The sequence below is a fragment of the Pectinophora gossypiella genome, chromosome 3, assembly GCF_024362695.1.
Source record: "Pectinophora gossypiella chromosome 3, ilPecGoss1.1, whole genome shotgun sequence".
Taxonomy (NCBI): domain Eukaryota; kingdom Metazoa; phylum Arthropoda; class Insecta; order Lepidoptera; family Gelechiidae; genus Pectinophora; species Pectinophora gossypiella.
This window is the reverse complement of record NC_065406.1, coordinates 7,826,008-7,843,894: the sequence shown is the minus strand read 5'-3', so window position 1 is coordinate 7,843,894 and position 17,887 is coordinate 7,826,008. Positions and strand designations below refer to the sequence as shown.

At 37.4% G+C, this 17,887-nt stretch overlaps 3 protein-coding genes across 12 annotated transcripts in view; 1 reads left to right on the top strand and 2 right to left on the bottom strand.

The window, feature by feature from the left end:
- The window catches only part of LOC126381971 (uncharacterized), a 45,101-nt gene extending 36,348 nt beyond the window's left edge, over positions 1–8,753 (top strand). For 7 of the 8 annotated variants that reach the window (XM_050031612.1, XM_050031616.1, XM_050031610.1 and 4 more), the window contains 8 exons: positions 979–1,190; positions 2,352–2,704; positions 2,958–3,071; positions 4,931–5,103; positions 5,706–5,879; positions 6,154–6,433; positions 6,752–6,924; positions 7,044–8,753. In XM_050031612.1, the coding sequence (XP_049887569.1) occupies positions 979–1,190; positions 2,352–2,704; positions 2,958–3,071; positions 4,931–5,103; positions 5,706–5,879; positions 6,154–6,433; positions 6,752–6,924; positions 7,044–7,181 (1,617 nt within the window). In that variant the 3' untranslated portion in view covers positions 7,182–8,753. The remainder of the gene's footprint in view (positions 1–978; positions 1,191–2,351; positions 2,705–2,957; positions 3,072–4,930; positions 5,104–5,705; positions 5,880–6,153; positions 6,434–6,751; positions 6,925–7,043) is intronic. The other variant, XM_050031614.1, reaches the window with a different exon arrangement.
- A 152-nt stretch (positions 8,754–8,905) lies between these two features.
- On the bottom strand, positions 8,906–14,330 carry LOC126381973 (zinc finger CCCH-type with G patch domain-containing protein). Of its 3 annotated transcripts, XM_050031619.1 has the most exons (11): positions 14,259–14,276; positions 14,002–14,107; positions 13,708–13,923; positions 13,295–13,402; positions 12,841–12,978; positions 12,586–12,680; positions 11,519–11,636; positions 11,255–11,447; positions 10,755–10,921; positions 9,752–9,922; positions 8,906–9,366 (listed from the first exon to the last, which is right to left on the bottom strand). In XM_050031619.1, exons 2-11 carry the CDS (start codon positions 14,041–14,043, stop codon positions 8,947–8,949), a joined length of 1,668 nt encoding a protein of 555 aa, XP_049887576.1. In that variant the 5' UTR covers positions 14,044–14,107; positions 14,259–14,276; the 3' UTR covers positions 8,906–8,946. The 3 variants fall into 3 exon arrangements, with proteins under 3 accessions (XP_049887576.1, XP_049887575.1, XP_049887578.1); XM_050031618.1 differs by having other exon boundaries at positions 14,002–14,330; XM_050031621.1 differs by having other exon boundaries at positions 8,909–9,366; positions 13,708–13,895; positions 14,002–14,319.
- Positions 14,331–15,659: 1,329 nt separating this feature from the next.
- Positions 15,660–17,798, bottom strand: LOC126382018 (uncharacterized). The gene is made up of 3 exons (XM_050031701.1): positions 17,560–17,798; positions 17,179–17,373; positions 15,660–17,066 (listed from the first exon to the last, which is right to left on the bottom strand). Exons 1-3 carry the CDS (start codon positions 17,607–17,609, stop codon positions 15,674–15,676), a joined length of 1,638 nt encoding a protein of 545 aa, XP_049887658.1. The 5' UTR covers positions 17,610–17,798; the 3' UTR covers positions 15,660–15,673.
- Between the last annotated feature and the right edge of the window lie 89 nt (positions 17,799–17,887).

Here is a 17,887-nt window from a genome sequence, read left to right as displayed (position 1 = left end):
CACATAATATGAATAAGGTACAAAATTCGGCCTTATGTTTCTCAAAGAAGCTGTCGTTTAGATAAATAGGTACAACAACAATAGGACTTATACAAAACTACTTTTAACCATTTTTATTACGTCATACCCAATGTACAGTGATGTCCCAGTTATAAACGAAGTGCTGGTAACGTGTAACTTTTTTAGGATGCAACCATAGACGGCAATATGTGTTCTATCTCGAAAAAAATTAGTCACATCTAGTCAGGAATTGAACTACAAACATTTTGTAGACGAAACATACAGTGCCTATACCTAATCGGTTGGTAATAAAGTACAAGTTCTACTTCTTCAACAGTTTTATTAAAGCTTTCGGGCGATAACGCAGTGATTATTTCCTTGATCATAGTAAATAGTATAATGTTTTCGGACTCAACGCTTATGTTAAAGTATTCAGATTACCTAAATAATCCTTTTATCGTATTATTCTAAATAATTTACATAATTACATTTTTTTATTATGAAACGAGTTTATGATTTTTTCTTTGTTATCAAATTCCGTTGTAATTTAATCAGATTACGTTGCACAGCCCTAGATAAATTACATATCGCAACTAATCGCGAGTAACATTTGTGTGGTTTCGTCGATACATCCATAGTCTTCTCTGATAATTTTCCAAACAACTTGCAAAAACTGGTACTAAATCTAAAATGTATGGTCCCTTGACCAGGCTGGACATGGTGTAATAAATATATCGTCACTGAAAAGGCAAAATTACGTAAGCGTCAAAAGGCCATTTTGAGAAAAATCTATTTAAAGTCATTTTCGTCTTTTTATCATAACTTTTTATCCATTTATCTTATTTAGATGACATCAACGGAATAATACGTTATTTTTTCATTTTCAATGTCTAGCAATACATAATTATAACATGGACTGCTATTTTAGGATATTTTGGCGTTTTAGCTTTCCGGTGACGATATTATTATATCCCACAGCAAGTAGACGACTGGTCAACGGAGCTGATGGAAGTGGAGCACCGAGCGAAGGCGGCGGCGCGGGCGCTCCTATTCGTGTTAGACAGTGAGACGCGCGCCGTGGCCGCAAGCGTTGAAGCCGCGCACCTGGCCGCGGCGCCGCGGGACTTGCTCCTCGTACTGCGGCCCTACACGCGCCATCAGAACATCGGCAGCGAAACCATCGATGACCAGTTAGTACCTACACCTATTTATTCTTTACTTTCTATACTTACTGTCGCGTTGTCTATTGATGAGCAGCCGATCATTGGATGGAAAATCAGGGGGGCTAATTGAGGCAATTCATCTAAAAAAGCAAAATTGCTATTTAACATTTGTTAACAAATGTCAATAGCAATATTGCTTTTCAGATACATTGTTTCGATGTGGCCTTTTTAACCCCCCAGATGGGCAGTCGCTTCTGTAAAAACTATTCTTGTGTCATCTTCAGGTTCATCTTAGGTAAGGGACCCCCTGGAAATGGGATATAATTACTTACAATCTGTGTTAAAACTATTTAAAAAACGTAATTATAGTTGAGACTAAAGAGTCGGCGGTGTTTTTTTAAATGTTCATTGTTTGACTGTATTCTCCGCAACCTACGGTAATCACAACGTGACGTCACGAATACTTATGTTAGGGGAGAGAGGTCTGAGCAGTTGTATGTATGTGTGCCGATGACAGTGTCCTGGTGTACACACACCCGGGCCCACTGTTTTCTGCCTGCCTATTTACTGTTCTTCAATACTAGATTGAATTGAATAGGCATTTACTAGGGAAGCGAGTTACATCTTAGACATATATTCACTTACCATCACGTGAGATTGTGGTCATTTATATAAATAACCACTATATAAATAAATTACTTAAATACATACGTAAACTCACGCCGGTAATTCCTAATGCGATTGGTACGAGGTTCTAAGATATACTGAATTAGGCCGTAAAAATCTATCTAGGTTTTTGCATATTTCGATTGGTCTTGATATTAATCGATAAACATGCAACATCTCGTGACGTCAGTGCATGATTTGTCATGAACGCCGTTATAATCGGTGTAACGGTATTTACTTAGAAAATGAACTCATCGACTGTTTATGAATAATTCAAAATTTATCATCATTGTCTGCAATCAATCATCCACTTCACTATGGACATACGCCTATGCCTGTGTGTGTCACGCGCAACCCAATTTTACTAGTACAACGTACAACCCTTTTCAGTCATCGGGGGCGTCCCACACTCGCGTGACGTAGGTAATGAGAATGACACATTGGCCATTCGCTTAATCCATGAACACAAAAACTGGTCATTACACCACATACACAAAAACTGAGTTGGCAAAATATTCGCAGGGAATACGTGGAGCTGTCGCGAGCACGCGCGACGCTACAGGAGGCCGTGGAGAGGCGGGGGCTGCCCGCGTTCACCGACATTCCAGCGGCGCTGCGGTGCGCGCGCGCCGTGCTGCGCGGCGCCCGCACGCAGCCGCGCCACTCGCTGGGCCACACCATCCTGCGGCTCAAGCGCGCCTACGACGCCGCGGGCGGCCGCGCGTCGCGCCTGCCGCGCCCGCGCGCCCTCGACGCGCTCCGCGACGTCGCCAAAGTGCGCCGCGACGTCGCCGACAGGTGCCTCCCCCCCACCGCCGACACCGTCGACTTCGAAACCTTCTGCGCGGCCGTCGCAGAGCTAGCCGCCGATTCAGGTTGGTCCCTAGATTATGTATGTGTAAAATGTGACTAACCATGGGAGGCGCTTGCTCAGATATCACTCCTATTTCCATCTCTGGGTGCTTCTGGAGCCTTCCTCGTTACGAATCACTATTATTTAAAGATTATATGATTCAGATAAACATAATTAAGGCAAGTGTCTAGACTGGCTAAATGAAACATGATTTTTTGAACTTATTAAGGGTTAAATCAATTTCGCTAATGTGGTAACAATTTGTGGGTCCGTAGTAAGTGGCCATGTGGCGGATAAGGGTGTGTGTACAGAGCCGCGGGCGGCGGGCGTGGCGCAGCGCGTGCGGCGCGCGTTGCGCTCCTTCTGCGACCGCTTCACTCCCTCCCCCGGTGCGTCCACGGACGATATTTACAATTGATATTTACACTGTCGTTTAAATCATCTAATCACTGTAGTGTCACCATGCAAGTTTTATGTAAACACCAATGTTTAAATGTGTTTCGGAATTTTAAGCTATTAAGTTTTGGAGCTAAAAATAATTGAAACCTTTGAAAATTGTGGATAATGGAATGCCAATTCGAGAAATCAACTAAAAGAAATGCTTTAATTTCTCACTTTGACTTTAAGCTGGCAAAATAAAGGAGAAAGTAGAAATCTTTGGCAATTTATCAACCAAGATATTCTCAATACATGTGCACTTTGCTATAACTACTGCTGTCAATAGATAAAACAATGATTTTAGGTGTTGGCATATATTTGGTTCTTCGAACACCGGTAAAGCAGTTGCAAATTAATTCCATAATATTCAAACACACGTTGAAACTAAGTCACGAATCAGTTCGCGTGGAACACGTTTCATCCGACATATTGATTCGAAATTCGAATGACAAATGTCACTGGTTATAGTCGCGTTTCTACTAAATCTTTATTTATTAATGCAGGATACTTTGCACTGTTTATGCAGATAGAACTCTTTCAAGATCAATTTTATCACGATTTTATTATAATATTAAAACTTGATTACTTTTATTTACATTTAAAATTCTCGTGGTGACCCTACAAGTTTTGATTCGTTCCGTTTCATTCTAGTTTGATTCCTAATCGTCGTTTCTCATTATCAGTTAATTTGCGAACGTGGAGACAGTCTTTCAACGTAATATCGTAATATTAAACACCGCTTATCTTATCTAGATTATCATTTCTCACTTTCATGAACAATTTACTTTGAAACTGGTTTTGTTTTGGTTCTGCATTGGGTTTTTTTGAGTTGTTTATTTGTTTTATTTTACTCATCGTTTTACGCCTTACTAATGTCTGAGCGTTTACAATGCGTATTTTCCTTAGTTGTAAAAGGTGGGTAATGCTTATTACACGTGTTTTTAATAATTGTCGTTTCTTTGTATGTACTATGTATGTAATAAACTAGTTAATAAGAAACTAGCAGTCTTTTGACATGCATTTTTATGATATTGCAATAGAATATTTGTAAAGTCTAGTTTGTTTACGTCAACTTAAATAGGCAACTTGAGGAAAAATTCTAAAGTACATCCTTTAAACAAACGCTGAAATGAAACGTTGCTTTCGTTTTTAGTCTCAGCCATCCCCGCTACTTACTGCCTACCCGATCGATTATACTGTCTAAGATAAGTCGAGAATGTCGTAGAAGTGAAATTTATTTATGTTACAAACAGCTGTTATATTTCATTGAGTATCACCAAATACTACCTTTTCATACACATTTCGAATGACTTATTATTTAATATAAGGAAAAACATGTTGAGGTTTTTCTTGCACCGTTCCGATGTTGTGGCACAATATAGAATTTTAAGATAGATCTAGAAAGAGAATCTTGATTTCTAATAAGCGTTCTCTGATGAAAATTATCATTTTTTGCTCGGTGAGGTGTGGGTACACTGATGTGCCGTTCGCAAAGTAGGAACATTCTCGACAATAAAAAGGCGCAAAAGTTATGTAAAAAGAGCTTTAGCCTTTAGGCGCATAGAATCAGAGTGCCAGAGAGAACAATTTGAAAAAAAAGGAATCCAGTGTTCTATTGAAGAGTTTTTTTTTAAACATTCCGACTTTAGGAACATTCCTTAGAACGGCATATCACTGTGTGGGTACTTAGTTCATCTTGCGATGGATGCACCTCTGACCAGCCCAATTGGGATATAGTCGTGAGCTTATCTGCTTAGCTGCTTGTATGTATGTAGATATTTTTTCTGACTTACCGTGTTATTGTTCTCAGAATGTCAGTCGCGTCCAGTGCAAGAAGCGGACGCTGGCGCGGGTGTGGGGGCGGTGGCGGTAGCGGGCGCGGAGGCGGACGAGCGGCCCGCCACCCGCGATTCTAACGGCCTGCACGCCTACAACGCGCGTTTGCGTGCCTACGGCCGGAAACTTGGACTAATCATTCCTAAGGTTGGTTTTTATTTGTTATGTTTATAAACAAAATAAGGTCGTAAAACTTTTTTTTTATAACTGCTGTCTGGCTAACCGGGTCGTACAACGATAATGATTATCGATGATAATGATTTGAATAACCCTTAATTTTAACCTTATTTGAAGGGACTGACGCATTGGAGCAGCGTGGTGGAGTATGCTCCATACCCTCTCCGGTTGATTGAGGGGAGGCCTGTGCCCAGCAGTGGGACGTATACATAGGCTGTTTATGTTATGTGTGTTGACGGGACTAAAGACTCTAGATCGAGAAGAGTGGAAACTGCTCATGTTTAGCATACTTTATGTAAAAAAGCATATTACAAGATTAATGACTGATAAAAATGCCTATTAAATATAGTCCTCTAGTCTCATTCTAGTTACTCTTATGGTCCTCTAGTTATTAAATAACTTGTAATGTATACCTACATTGATTTAAAAGATGGGTTGCTGTTGCAGTGTCTTGTCATTTGTTCTCAGTTATAACATCTTGCATCTTGCAAGTAGTCGACGCGCCCTGTACTACATTTAAGGGATAACAAGATTAAAATAAAGAAGATTCATAATGTATTGTATACTTTCAGAACGGCACCCGCACAGCGGAGGACCCGAGCGGCACCGGCACGGCCGGCGTGGGCGCAGGCTCGGGATCTAGCGCGGAGTCCGTGTTCACGCCGGGCACCGAGCGCCGCCTCGAGCGCCTGCCAGCCATGCTGGGTGCGCCCACGCATGATGTCTACCTTGGCGGGTCGTTCCCTGTAAGTGTACTTTGTAATTAGTTTACTATTATTTCACCTTAGCATGTTCGGGTGGACACTTTTTTGCGAAGGTCGATGACCAATCTATAATATCTGTAGATTTCACCGACATTGACGTCGGAGTTATTATAAATAATGAAAGACTGCATATATAAAAGTATGAGCGCATTAAACACCACTAATAAGGTCCACCATTTTCTATTTTGACATTTTGGAAACGTATTTAATTCGACCAGGTTGCCAGCTATTCTAACACCCCACTCGATCTCAACAGACAAGTCACACGCGACCAGAAGAGATCCTGCGCCGCGAGGGCTTCACCTACGTCATCCCGCGCGCCAATGACTACACGCGTATGTTCTCATGCGGAGGCCGGCGTGCCGCCCCGCCGCACCCGGAGTCCCCGCCACACGACAAGAAGCCGCGCCCCGCCCCCGCCTGCGCCGACCAAGTGGAACTGCGGGACAGGTCCGCCGCCGCCGAACCCACGGACCGGCTGAGCGCCTCGGACTTCTATACCGTCACTGAAGACAAAACCCCGCAGCCGTTTAAAGGTCAGTCTCTTTCATTTGTTTTTTCTTTCGTGTGGGTCAGGTCAATGACCAACATCAGCCACCGCTCATGGTTATTACTGAGCCAAAGGCCCCTAACATGGCTCACCAGACTACGCACTTACTTTTTTAAGTAGTAACTGGGACCAACGGCTTATTGACCGGATAACAGAGTTACTTTGGGATAGATTGGCAGGGAAATTAAGAAAGTAATCAAGAAAACAATCTATATCGAGTTAAGATTTAATTTCTATGTACTTCCTCACATTTTGACTCGAAAATGTTTAAACTCGACAAGTTCTAACGTTAATGCTGTTGCAGGTACATATGACGAGGATTTGCTGCTGGGGTCTCGCGTGCTGGTGTTTTCAATGAGCGCAGACGCACCTTGTTTTGCGGCGATGGTGCTAGCTGCGCACTACATGGGTCTGCGGCCTAATAATACCGTGCTACTCGTGCAGACCATGCGCTCGCCGGCACAGGGCACGCATAATGTAAGTTGATTCTCTATTCAAATGTACGGACGCAGTTTCATACGAATTTACTGTACCAAATCTCAACTAGTGTGCGCGCTCCCAAGATAAATACTCATTTTGTGAATGTTTGTCTACAGTACAGTGAAGCAGCGGTGAAGGATTACAACCGCGGGCGTCACTACCTCACGGACCTCGCACGTCGCGGCGGCGTGCCTGTGTTCGACAACGTCGACGATACTGTCGCCTGTGTCGTTGCGCGCCTCAGGACCCTATAGCGGATATACGGGCGCAGTGCGCCGGAAAATGAAAATACATCACACGCCTATATTGAAAGTTACGTTAGATCGGAGAAAGTAAGGAAATGATGAGGTGTGGCAGAATGTTTATGTTAAAAACAAAGCCGATCTGTATTTTCTTACCAGAGGTTCATTCTCTTTTGAAATAAACAGCTAGTTTTGAAATGTTATGTATTCACTTAGTTTGTTGTTAGTGTGTATAGAAATGAACGTTCTGTCACACCGCAACGCTTTCATTCCGTACGATCGGTATAAAATAGGTCTTACATTACCATGCCCTCTAATTCTAAACCCTGGTTCACTAGAAACTATCTCGTCCTCCAGTCGCTCGCAGGTATACACAATACACATGAATCTCATTTATTAGATCACGTTATTTAGCGACCTTTAATTAATCACAAACATAAAGACATCACAAACGGTAAAATACATCCCTTTATCTACAACGACACGACCTCGGCGTGGCAGAGTCTCATAAGCCTGTACTTATTATTTAACAAGACGTTTAGTTTAGTACAAAGAATGTCTCTCTTTTATTTCGTCACTCTCTATTGTATTATATATATTGTAATCGCGCGATAGGCACTAATGTAAATACGACTTGATTTATGTAAGAGCAAGAGTGGAAGGTGATGATGATGGCAGAGTTATGATGAGGATTCAACAAATCTCTGTGATGAATTTGTTTAGGGAGCTTTATTGTGGAGAGTTTTCAATGCATAAGCGTAGTTGTAGCGTAATATTAAGGAGGAACTGGCCGGCTAGCAAACACTAGTGAACTCGCATGACAAATGCACTTGTCAGTACATATTAACGCTGACGATGATATTAGTACATTTTCAAAGTAACTTTGGGATATTACAGTGGGTCGTAGACAATTTCTCAAATTAGATTTTAAGAGTGTATTGGAATAGTGCTTTTTTTAAACTTTAGATACGATTTACATCACTATTAAATATAGTAACTGCAAATCAGTTCTAAAAGTACAAATATTATGCTCATGTAGCATATATAGGAGAATGTTGTCATTTTTATGAATAATCTAGTAATTTTATTACAACATAATAATTTTATTAATTGTTAACGCACTTAATTTGGTCTGTCGGTGTTTTAATTATATTGTTTAAAGGAATACTTGTTGATATATTATCGTTGCGCTTGACAAGCTTGCAACATTGGTACACGATAAGGACAGACAGTAAGCTAGATTCAAAATTGTATGCAATTCTAAAACTAATGCTTGCAAAACAGGCTATTGTTGTGGCCTTATTTCCATACCTAAACTAGGTATAAGTATAGATAAAATTAGATAATTTAAGAGTTAAAATTTGACCCACTGTCACTAAAATATTTTATACACTTCAGCAAATATTATTTGCTAGTCACATTATCCATTAATATGTATAAGTACTTTGTAATACATTATGTTTGATAGTACAAATATCTAATTTATAGAGAAAATGTTTCATATATTAATTGTAATTTTATGCCATGTACGCTTATTTTAAACTAAAAACATCACATATGTAAATAGAGAAATTTGTAATTACATACGAATCGTTTTATTACCCATACTTTTTTACGATTTTTTAAAAATAAATAACTATTTATAAACAACGCAGTGGTATAATGGCTTCATTGAAGTCTAATATGCATAACAAGGGATCGCTTGGTGTTCGAAATTGAATAAAATTAATTATTTTCTTTAATAAATATTTAATAACTAGAAAATAGAACTCAAAAGTTAAAATACTGTCATCTTTTCTTTATTTTTTCTCTGATTTTGTTCTTTACTGATTTCTTTTTCTTTATTTCTTAGGGTTGTCAACTCTTTATTTCTCTCCATTAATTGCAAGTTCACATTTCTATGTCCAGCTGAACCTGGCGCGTGTCTTGTTAGGGAAGTATTCAGTTTTACTATTTCCCGTTCTACCCTTCTAGCATCTTCTGTTATTTTGAACTGTTCGATGTTCAAATTCTTAGTTGTAGATTGTTTTATGTCCATTTTAGTGGCTACCGTCGGTTCAGGGCCGTCGGCTTTGTCGCCTAAAGTCCGGTTGAGGAAGTTAAAAACATTTCTCCTCTCTTTTTCCTTTTCACGTTCGTAAGCGCGTTTATTTCGCTCCTCTTCTCTCTTTTGCAGTTTACGTAGTTTCTGTTCTACCTGTAAGACGAAAACCACTTTTAAATTGTCATTCATCGGCCTTCATTGAAAAGATTTAATTTTCTCAGGATTTATACCCTCAGGTCACCATTCTACAAAATTCTACATTCTACAAAATCTGCTCCCAGATTTTGTCGCATGGCGAAGATTTAGAACCAATTCTATATAATTTCCACACCATGTTTGGGAGAGGGGTGTATGTAATGTTTGTCTTTGTATTTTTAATCGAAATTAAAACTATAACAACAATTATGACACTTTTAGGGACACAGACTCTTCATTCCTTAGAATATAATATTTGGAAACGGAACATCGCATGAAAGTGTTAAATCAAGTTTACTCTTTCATCTTTTCTTTATTAACTGATAACCCGTGTACTAGATACCTTGAGCGGATCTTGCCCGGCAGCTCTCTCGGTGATGGCCATGCAGTGGTCGAGGCTCTTGCCTACGGGCAGCACGCGCGCCTCAACCGGCTGCACGCGGCCCTCGCCTGCCGCGCCAAGCCCCGTACCCGGCACGTAGCCCATCGCCAGCATCAGCTTCGAGCCTATGCCCTGTTGATTACAGGCTCTTGTTTAATAAATGGCAAGCAGGGGTAAGACGAGTGTGTGCGCCTACGTTTTGCGCGAACGTCTGCGCACCTTAATATATCCTGCGTACCTGACCGCTTCCGTGAGTCGAAGTGGTCGCCATGGCCGAAATCGGTCGGAGAGATCATCATAACTAATATACATTCCTAGTAGCTTGCGTTTGAAAGCCTTGCCGATGTATTATAGTTACTTTTTACTAAACGTCAAAACACGAAATTACTATGGAATATGTATGAAAAAGCAACCTGTGACGTTATCGAAAAACATGACAAAATGTCGGACTTATTATTACATTTTTCTTTATTTAAATTCATAAATAAGTTAAATAGAAAAAAAGATAACGTTTTTTGTCACCTTTAGATCTATCTTTATTTGGTAATCAGAATTTCAGAATTTATCTTTGACCCAGGTAACTACCCAATTAAATAGGCATCTAGCTGATATGTAACCTGTTTGACATGTGCTGTCAACTTAATTCTGTCAGGTTATTGGGATTAACATTTTGGGAGAGATTTTTCTGCCTAAAATTGACATATTCCATAAATTTTATGCCCGTCGATTACCCGTCCCTTTCCTTTTCGGCAGATTAGAAAATAACAGCTATAACTTAAAATAATATTTGATGGTGTATACTGGCACCATTGAGTACAGAAAAGGATATGAGGTAGGTTACTCTCTGTACCTCTGACTATACTCTGGAAGATTCCAGAAACGGAATTTCACGAGGATTCCACGGGGACCACGTTGTCATTTAAATAAACTAGAAATAAATCTATAAGTCTCAATACATACTCACTCTTGTGTGTTTCTCCCACTCGCCCATAGCAGGGCCGTTGAACTGCAGGCTCTTTTCCACGAGCATGGCGTGTTGGAATTCCTCGGCCTCTGAGCGTGCCGATTTGTGCACTGGGTATTCAGTGTCACTGCCACTGCTATCTGACTCCGAATCTTCGTCTGCTTCCGCTACGATTGAACAATTACCATGTTTACAAAACAGGTCTAGTGATATTTTATTAGTATCAGTTATTTTTTATTTCTTTTCTTCCATGACTGAAACACATGGAAATGCCACTGTTTGTGTCAACTTGTACATGTGGATATTTAATGTTCTTATATAGGCTCCCTGATAGGACTTATTCCATAGAGGCTTTATCCAAGTAATAAGACAACTTGCAGCCACTTTTGACAAAGTCCTGGATTATGATGAACCATAAGTATATTGACAGGTGATTTTGCTAAGTCAAAAAAAACTAAACAAAAGAAGCATAATTATAATAAAAATTAGATCTTACTCACTGTTCAAGGGGAATATTTCTTCAAACTTAACGTAAAGCTCATCAGATCCTGAGCCAGTCTTCCTTTTTTCTCCAACCTTCACGCCATGTTCTAATTTCACTGTACACACTCTCTCATCTATATCCAGACTTTTAACTACAGCTCTATGCCAAAGATGGTACTTTTCTGTTGACTTTCTTGTTAGTCTTATATCCTGAAATTCATATTATTGTTTATGAATTTGCAATCTGTATTTTTTTAATGGAATGTAGCAATAACACTTACTTCGTCATCAGGGGGTTTTAGTTTTAACAGAACTCTGCTCCCGATTCGCACTGCACCAAAATTAGGCTCAATGGCGTCTTTTAAACTGGACAGTGGAACTATAGAACCATGAGAATATCTGCAAAGAAATCGAAATAATAGCAAATTAACTAAGTTTTTATTTTAGTATGTATGTTGCTATAGTTAGATTGAGGAGTAGAGAATGATTAAGTAGCCATATTTAAGATCAATTTTAATGAGCCAGCTCAGCTAATGATATATATTTTTCCAAAGAAGTATCTTTAATAATAATAATAATATACTTTATTGAGCACAATGGACACAAAATACAGAGATAAGGACAGCATATACAGAAAAGCACAACAGGCAAATCTTTTCTTTTTTTATGTATTTATTATATTAACTTTAGTTTACTTTTAGGTATTAATTTCTTGGGATGGTGCAACCATTTATAATGGTTGCCTGGATAAAATTGCTCTAGAGCAATAAGGCCGCCCAAATTGTACTGAATTCATGTGTTATGTCTGATTGTTGAAAAGTAGTTCTGTGCGATAAAGTATATTTGATTTGATTCTATGGTCAGCCTAGTTATGTATAATTCATGCATGGTATAAGAAGACTAGGTATGTTCAAAACTGACAGCTAACATTTCAAGGTTAGCCCAGCTGAAGTCATCCGATCCTGTGTTGCCATTTCGTAAAAAACAACAACGTAAATTACACACATGTTTTTATATTTACTTTGCAAGGAAATGTTGGACATTTAGCAAAAGAGTTACTTACAGTTTTAATGTTTTTATATATGTGACCAGTAATAGTAATAATACATTAGTCAGTAATTCACTTAATTTTCAATAATAAAATTCACATCCTTGGAATGTTGGAGATACCAATTTAATGGTAAGATAGTGGTGACACATATGTCATTAATGGGCTACCAATGGGGGCTTGTCATATGATTGAGCGTACCTGGTCTTCTTATACCATGGTATGAGTAACCAGTAACCACACACCACAGTATGGGTATTAAATGATAAAATATGTTTATATAATAGTTTACAAACTCACCTACATTTTTCATCATCAAATTTACATTCACCATCAAGGAAGAATGGGCAGGGCAACATTTCTACATGGGTTGGATGTGTGAATAGAACTCTGACCTGAGAAATAGTACTTAAATTTAAGATCTGTTTCACATAAAATAATAATTATAATTTATTGAACAGAGTCAATTAACAGATACAATAAGCTTCAACAGAATACATAATAAGTTATCATACCAATCAATATTTAAGTAGGTACTTAAATACTTTCACAAACCTGTAAATCATTGAACTGGTCCTCATCCTGTCGGGGTATGACAGCACTGACCATTGCATTATGGAGACTGGGCTGCCCACCCCACTTATGAGTGTGGTACACTGCACACTTCATACCCAAAAGGGTTGCAAGTTCATCCTACAAAATTTAAAAAATAATACCACTTTTGGTAAAGGTATAGTATAGTGGATAAGTACCTCACTCAATCACTGTTATACCATAATCACAGGATATGTATGCTAATTGATTAAACAGTTTATTTTAATGTTGAACCAGAAATAAAGAAAAAAGCATGCATGAAGTCTTTGATGGATGGAAGAATTGAAAGTTGTGTGTCAGGATTGTAGTAAGTGGAATTGGAGTGGAAGTGGAATTCCATGGTGTCTGCCTACCCCAACGGGAAATAGGTGTGATCTTATGTATGTATGTAGTAAAGGAACAACGTCTTAATTACCTCAATATCGCTTTCATCATCATTATCAGGGTCATTGTTGTCTTTTGAACCTTCTGTATCACATCTAGAGTTACCAGCTTCATAAGCACCCGTGTCAGCCATTTCTTTCTATAAAAACATGTTATTTTAACTTATACCAGAAAATAAGAATAGGCCACATAAAGATAAATAATGATGTTTCGTAATAGTAGGTTTTACCAGCCCATTATGTGTAAGGATGTTTGTACGCTTATACATATTCAACTCATATCTGTGGTATCTTACTAGCAAAAAAAAAAACAGAAATTCACTGAACCATTGTGCACTGATCAAAGAACTCTTAGTTCGGTTTTTGCATTAGATAACATAGATAGCTTTAGTTTCATCACATAAAAAGGGGGAACACAATCTAATAAAGTTGTAAACAATCATACCATGAATAAAGCATATTCATCATCCAGTTCTGTGTTACCATCCTGTGCTCTATTTTGGCTGGTATTCTCCGTTGGAGCCGATTCCTTGGAGGATAGAGCCTCTACACTCTCCTGAGTTAACTTTATTAGTTCTTTCAATTCTGATTGAAGGGCCAATAGGGGTTCGCGTTCATTGCTATCTTCTGTACCTGCCAAGGCATCACTCACCATAGAAAGCTGTAGAATTTAACAGTTTGATTATTGGACTATCAAGTGCAAAACAATGTCTTAATGTCTTGCTTTGATAAACCTCACCTGTTCGCTATACTGATTAAGCGATGTTTTCAAGTCTTCCATAGTTAATTAATAGTCTTCTTCACGAGATATATCTCTGATTTAAAAGATCAGAATCTTTCCTCAACTAAACAAGCAAGAAATCATTTACATTAGCATTTCTACTTCTTCTCACTTGCCTTCTCCTATATACCTACCATGTTTTTTTCGATTAATTATTACGTTTACATTTCTTTATGTCTTGAATAGATAATTTAGATTAGATTTATTTATATTACCTTAAGAAATGGCAAATTAAAATCAATATTCTAAGTAGGTACCTAACACAAAAACACAAACCTTCGCTAGTTTTTTTTTTTTATGTCAAAAGTTTTTCAGGTTTGAGTAGTACGACCTCAATATAATAAAAATATATATTTTCTTTTACTATTAATAATATTATTTATTTAGGCATATATATTTTACTACATCTCAGTGGGTTTATTAGATCTTGTACATTACAGGAGTATTATTCCATATTCCTTATTCTATGGTATAACGGTTAGTGGTTAGTGTGGTATGGTGTAACGAGAGATTCCAATCCCAACTCTTTTCTGATCCCGGGATTTTATATTGACAATCCCGGAATTCAAAAACCGATTTTTGATTAGAATAATCATGTATTGTATTCATTTTATCATCTCCGCATCTCTATTTTTGACTATCTACCTACTTAGGGTATGTGCGCGCTCGAGCAACTTTTACCTCCCGCTCCGCGACTATTTTGTCTCTCACATCAAGTCTAATGGGTTAATATGGAAGTGCGCACGCTGCATTATTTCTTTTTTACGTTTTTTCAGTTCTTATATGTACGAGTTCAATGACAACAGCCGTCTCTTCAAGTCGTGTTGCTGTCTCTCGCGTGCGCACATCACGGCAAGGAGGCGATTAATTTATCGAAAGAGACAAATAAATCGTTTTACGATTATGTTGCTCGTGCGCGCATACCAAGATATCAAGAAAAAAAATATATACCCGTTTAACCGTAATGTCTTAAAAATCTTAACAAAAAACACATTTAGATAAATCACTAATATTGCATCAAAATACTTACAAATCCATAATGGGTATTAGTTAATACCAGGATTGAAGATGGATTATGTATGTAACCGTATTGAGTATCCATAATACTTACTTATCTACCTAGTGAAGAAAAATAAAGTAAAAACGATACCCTCCCCTCCTCCCTTACCAAGTATTTGACCCTCCCACTCCCACTTATGTTGTTATCGATTAGGCATCTATCAATATGGGATGTGTTAATTATATAAAAAGACGCTTGTAATCTCTGGAGGGGTAGGCAGAGCCATAAGTCTTATAATATAAAGTATATAAACCACCGAAAACGTACAAGATCCAAGTTTGTAACAAAAAACATGCGTTGTAATGTCATAATTAAAACTTTATAATAACGGGTTCTTACCGCGTTTAAATCAGGGAAACAGTCATTACATAGCACTTGCAACAGTGTCGAATATCGGGAGTCTAATATTTCCCTGATTTAAACGCGGTAAGAACCTGTTATTATGTGTTTTAAAAATATGCAATTTAAATGGTTTTAACTAATATGTATAAATTCCGGCTTGGCACTAAACTGATCTGATGACGTGTGTCCAGGGAGATAATTTGAAATATCGTAATAGTAATTCGGTATTTATTTTTCATAGCTGTATTCATTTAAAAATTTAATTGTAACATCCTTTATGACTGAAGCAGTGACATTTTTTACGGTTTCACCTGTGTAAGTTTCGTTGCTTTCAAAGTTTACAGATATTGATCGGTAAACATCATTCATAGTATATTTTAATTTATTTTCAAAGTCATCTTCATCAGTTTTTAATTTTGTGTCTCTTCTTTCTAATTGTTGGATAAGTTTTTCAACTTGATCATTTTTTATTGCTAATGACTGTTTCAAGTTGGTAATTTCTTTGACTAGATTATTCTCTTGTAGTCTGTCAGTAAGCATTTTAATCTCTTTGTCCTTTTCAATAACAATATTTTGTAATTCTGATATTACATTTTTGTATGATGCAATTTCATCAGATGTGTTTGATGAAGTTTTTAACAAGTGTTCATCAATTTTGTTTTTATTTTGTGATGTTAAGAGTTGTTCATATATTTTAATTTTGTTCTCATACTCACTCAATAATTTTTGCATTATATCTGTTTGGAAGTTTGAAATACTTTTATCCTTACTTGGTTGCTCTAAGCCTTTAATTTTTTCCAATATCTGATCTACTTTATCTGCGGTCCTGTTGATATTTATTCTTAGCTCATTATTGTTAATTCTTTGTTCACTCATAAATAAATTCATTTCACTATTGCTGTTGTTTCCATAGGCAGCACCAAGATTAGTGTTCGAGACAGGAACAAGTTGTCCATTTATACAAGTGTATACCATAGAAGTGGTTGGTAATGGTTGTTCAATTTTGGCTACAGTTGTTTTGCTGCTGTTACTTAGATCTAATACTTCAGCTACATTCTTATCTGACACCATTCTTTTATTAATGGTTTTAACAGGTTTGGGCCTGGTTATTTTGGGGGGCTGGTTGGTATTTTCATTGTCTGAGGAATCACTTGATTTATCTGCAGGTAAAGTATGAAGCGGTAGGACTGAGTGTCCCATAGTAGCCATTCTGTTCAATATAGAAGCTTTAGTTCTTCTGTTCACAGACGAGTCTGTATCACTTTCTTTGCCAGAATTGTATGTTGCTGTATCACATTTATCAACGACTGTTTTATTAGGATCTGGTGGATTATGATCTGTATTTACAGCATATTTTATGTTGACACCAAATTTAGTTAATATCTCAGATATTTTCTTGACTTCTACTTCCTTTGCATAAATACTCCAGTATTTAGAAAGGCTATCGTAAAAGCAAATGTAATTATCTCCTTTCACAGTCATATTTAAATTTGAAGTGACTGTTGTACTAGACAAGGTTGTTTTATTAGAATTGTAAAGTATTATAGTATGGCTGTTATTTTTTGTTATTTTTATTATAGCAAAACCAACTTTTCCTCTGTTTACGTAATTGTTGTTAGTCCTGCAAAAATAAATTGATAGAATAGAAAACAAATAATCAATTTTACATTTATAACTTAATATAATTAAATTCAATTAGAAATGTAATAAGCAACATTCTTAAAATTTCATACCATTCATGTGCAGACAGAGCACAAGCAAAGATACACTCTGTAAGTTTGGATTCTTCTTCAACTTTTTCTTCAGTAACATTTTGTGGCACATGTTGTTTTGGAGGTGTGTATTTTAAGGATTCATTTGTTGTTTTTTTACCCTCCCTCTCATCTTTGCTCTCTTTATCACTTCCAAATATGCTTGCAAGTGTTGTGCTGCAACAGAACACGCCATGAATAGGTAGGTAGGTATTGCCTAATTCAATAAAGCGAATTTGGAATAAATAAAATTAATAATCAATTGAGATAAACGAGTGAGAAGTCCAGATAATGTTGATAGTTTCAAATATCTAGATGAGCTCTGCTACTGGATACAACATTGATTAGTGTAATAGATCTTACGTGGAAACTGGGGTAAAGTAGTCATCATCCACCTCATCTGTTTCTAACATACTTAATTAGGCTGTGTAATCACGGATATTAAAAACAGCTTCTTTGTCAACACAGCAAATACCACTAACCCGCTAAAATATTATGTAAAAGCCCGCAGGGATTGAAAGCAAGTTCTTAACATTACAGAATTACAAGCTAAAATCAAATATAATTCAAAGCTAAAATATAATCTATTATCATTTATTAAACTAAACTTTTTACGTAAACTTGACGTAAACAATGAACGAATGACGAGCGATCAGTGAAGCACCTTTGGTGAAGCACAGACCAAATAGAG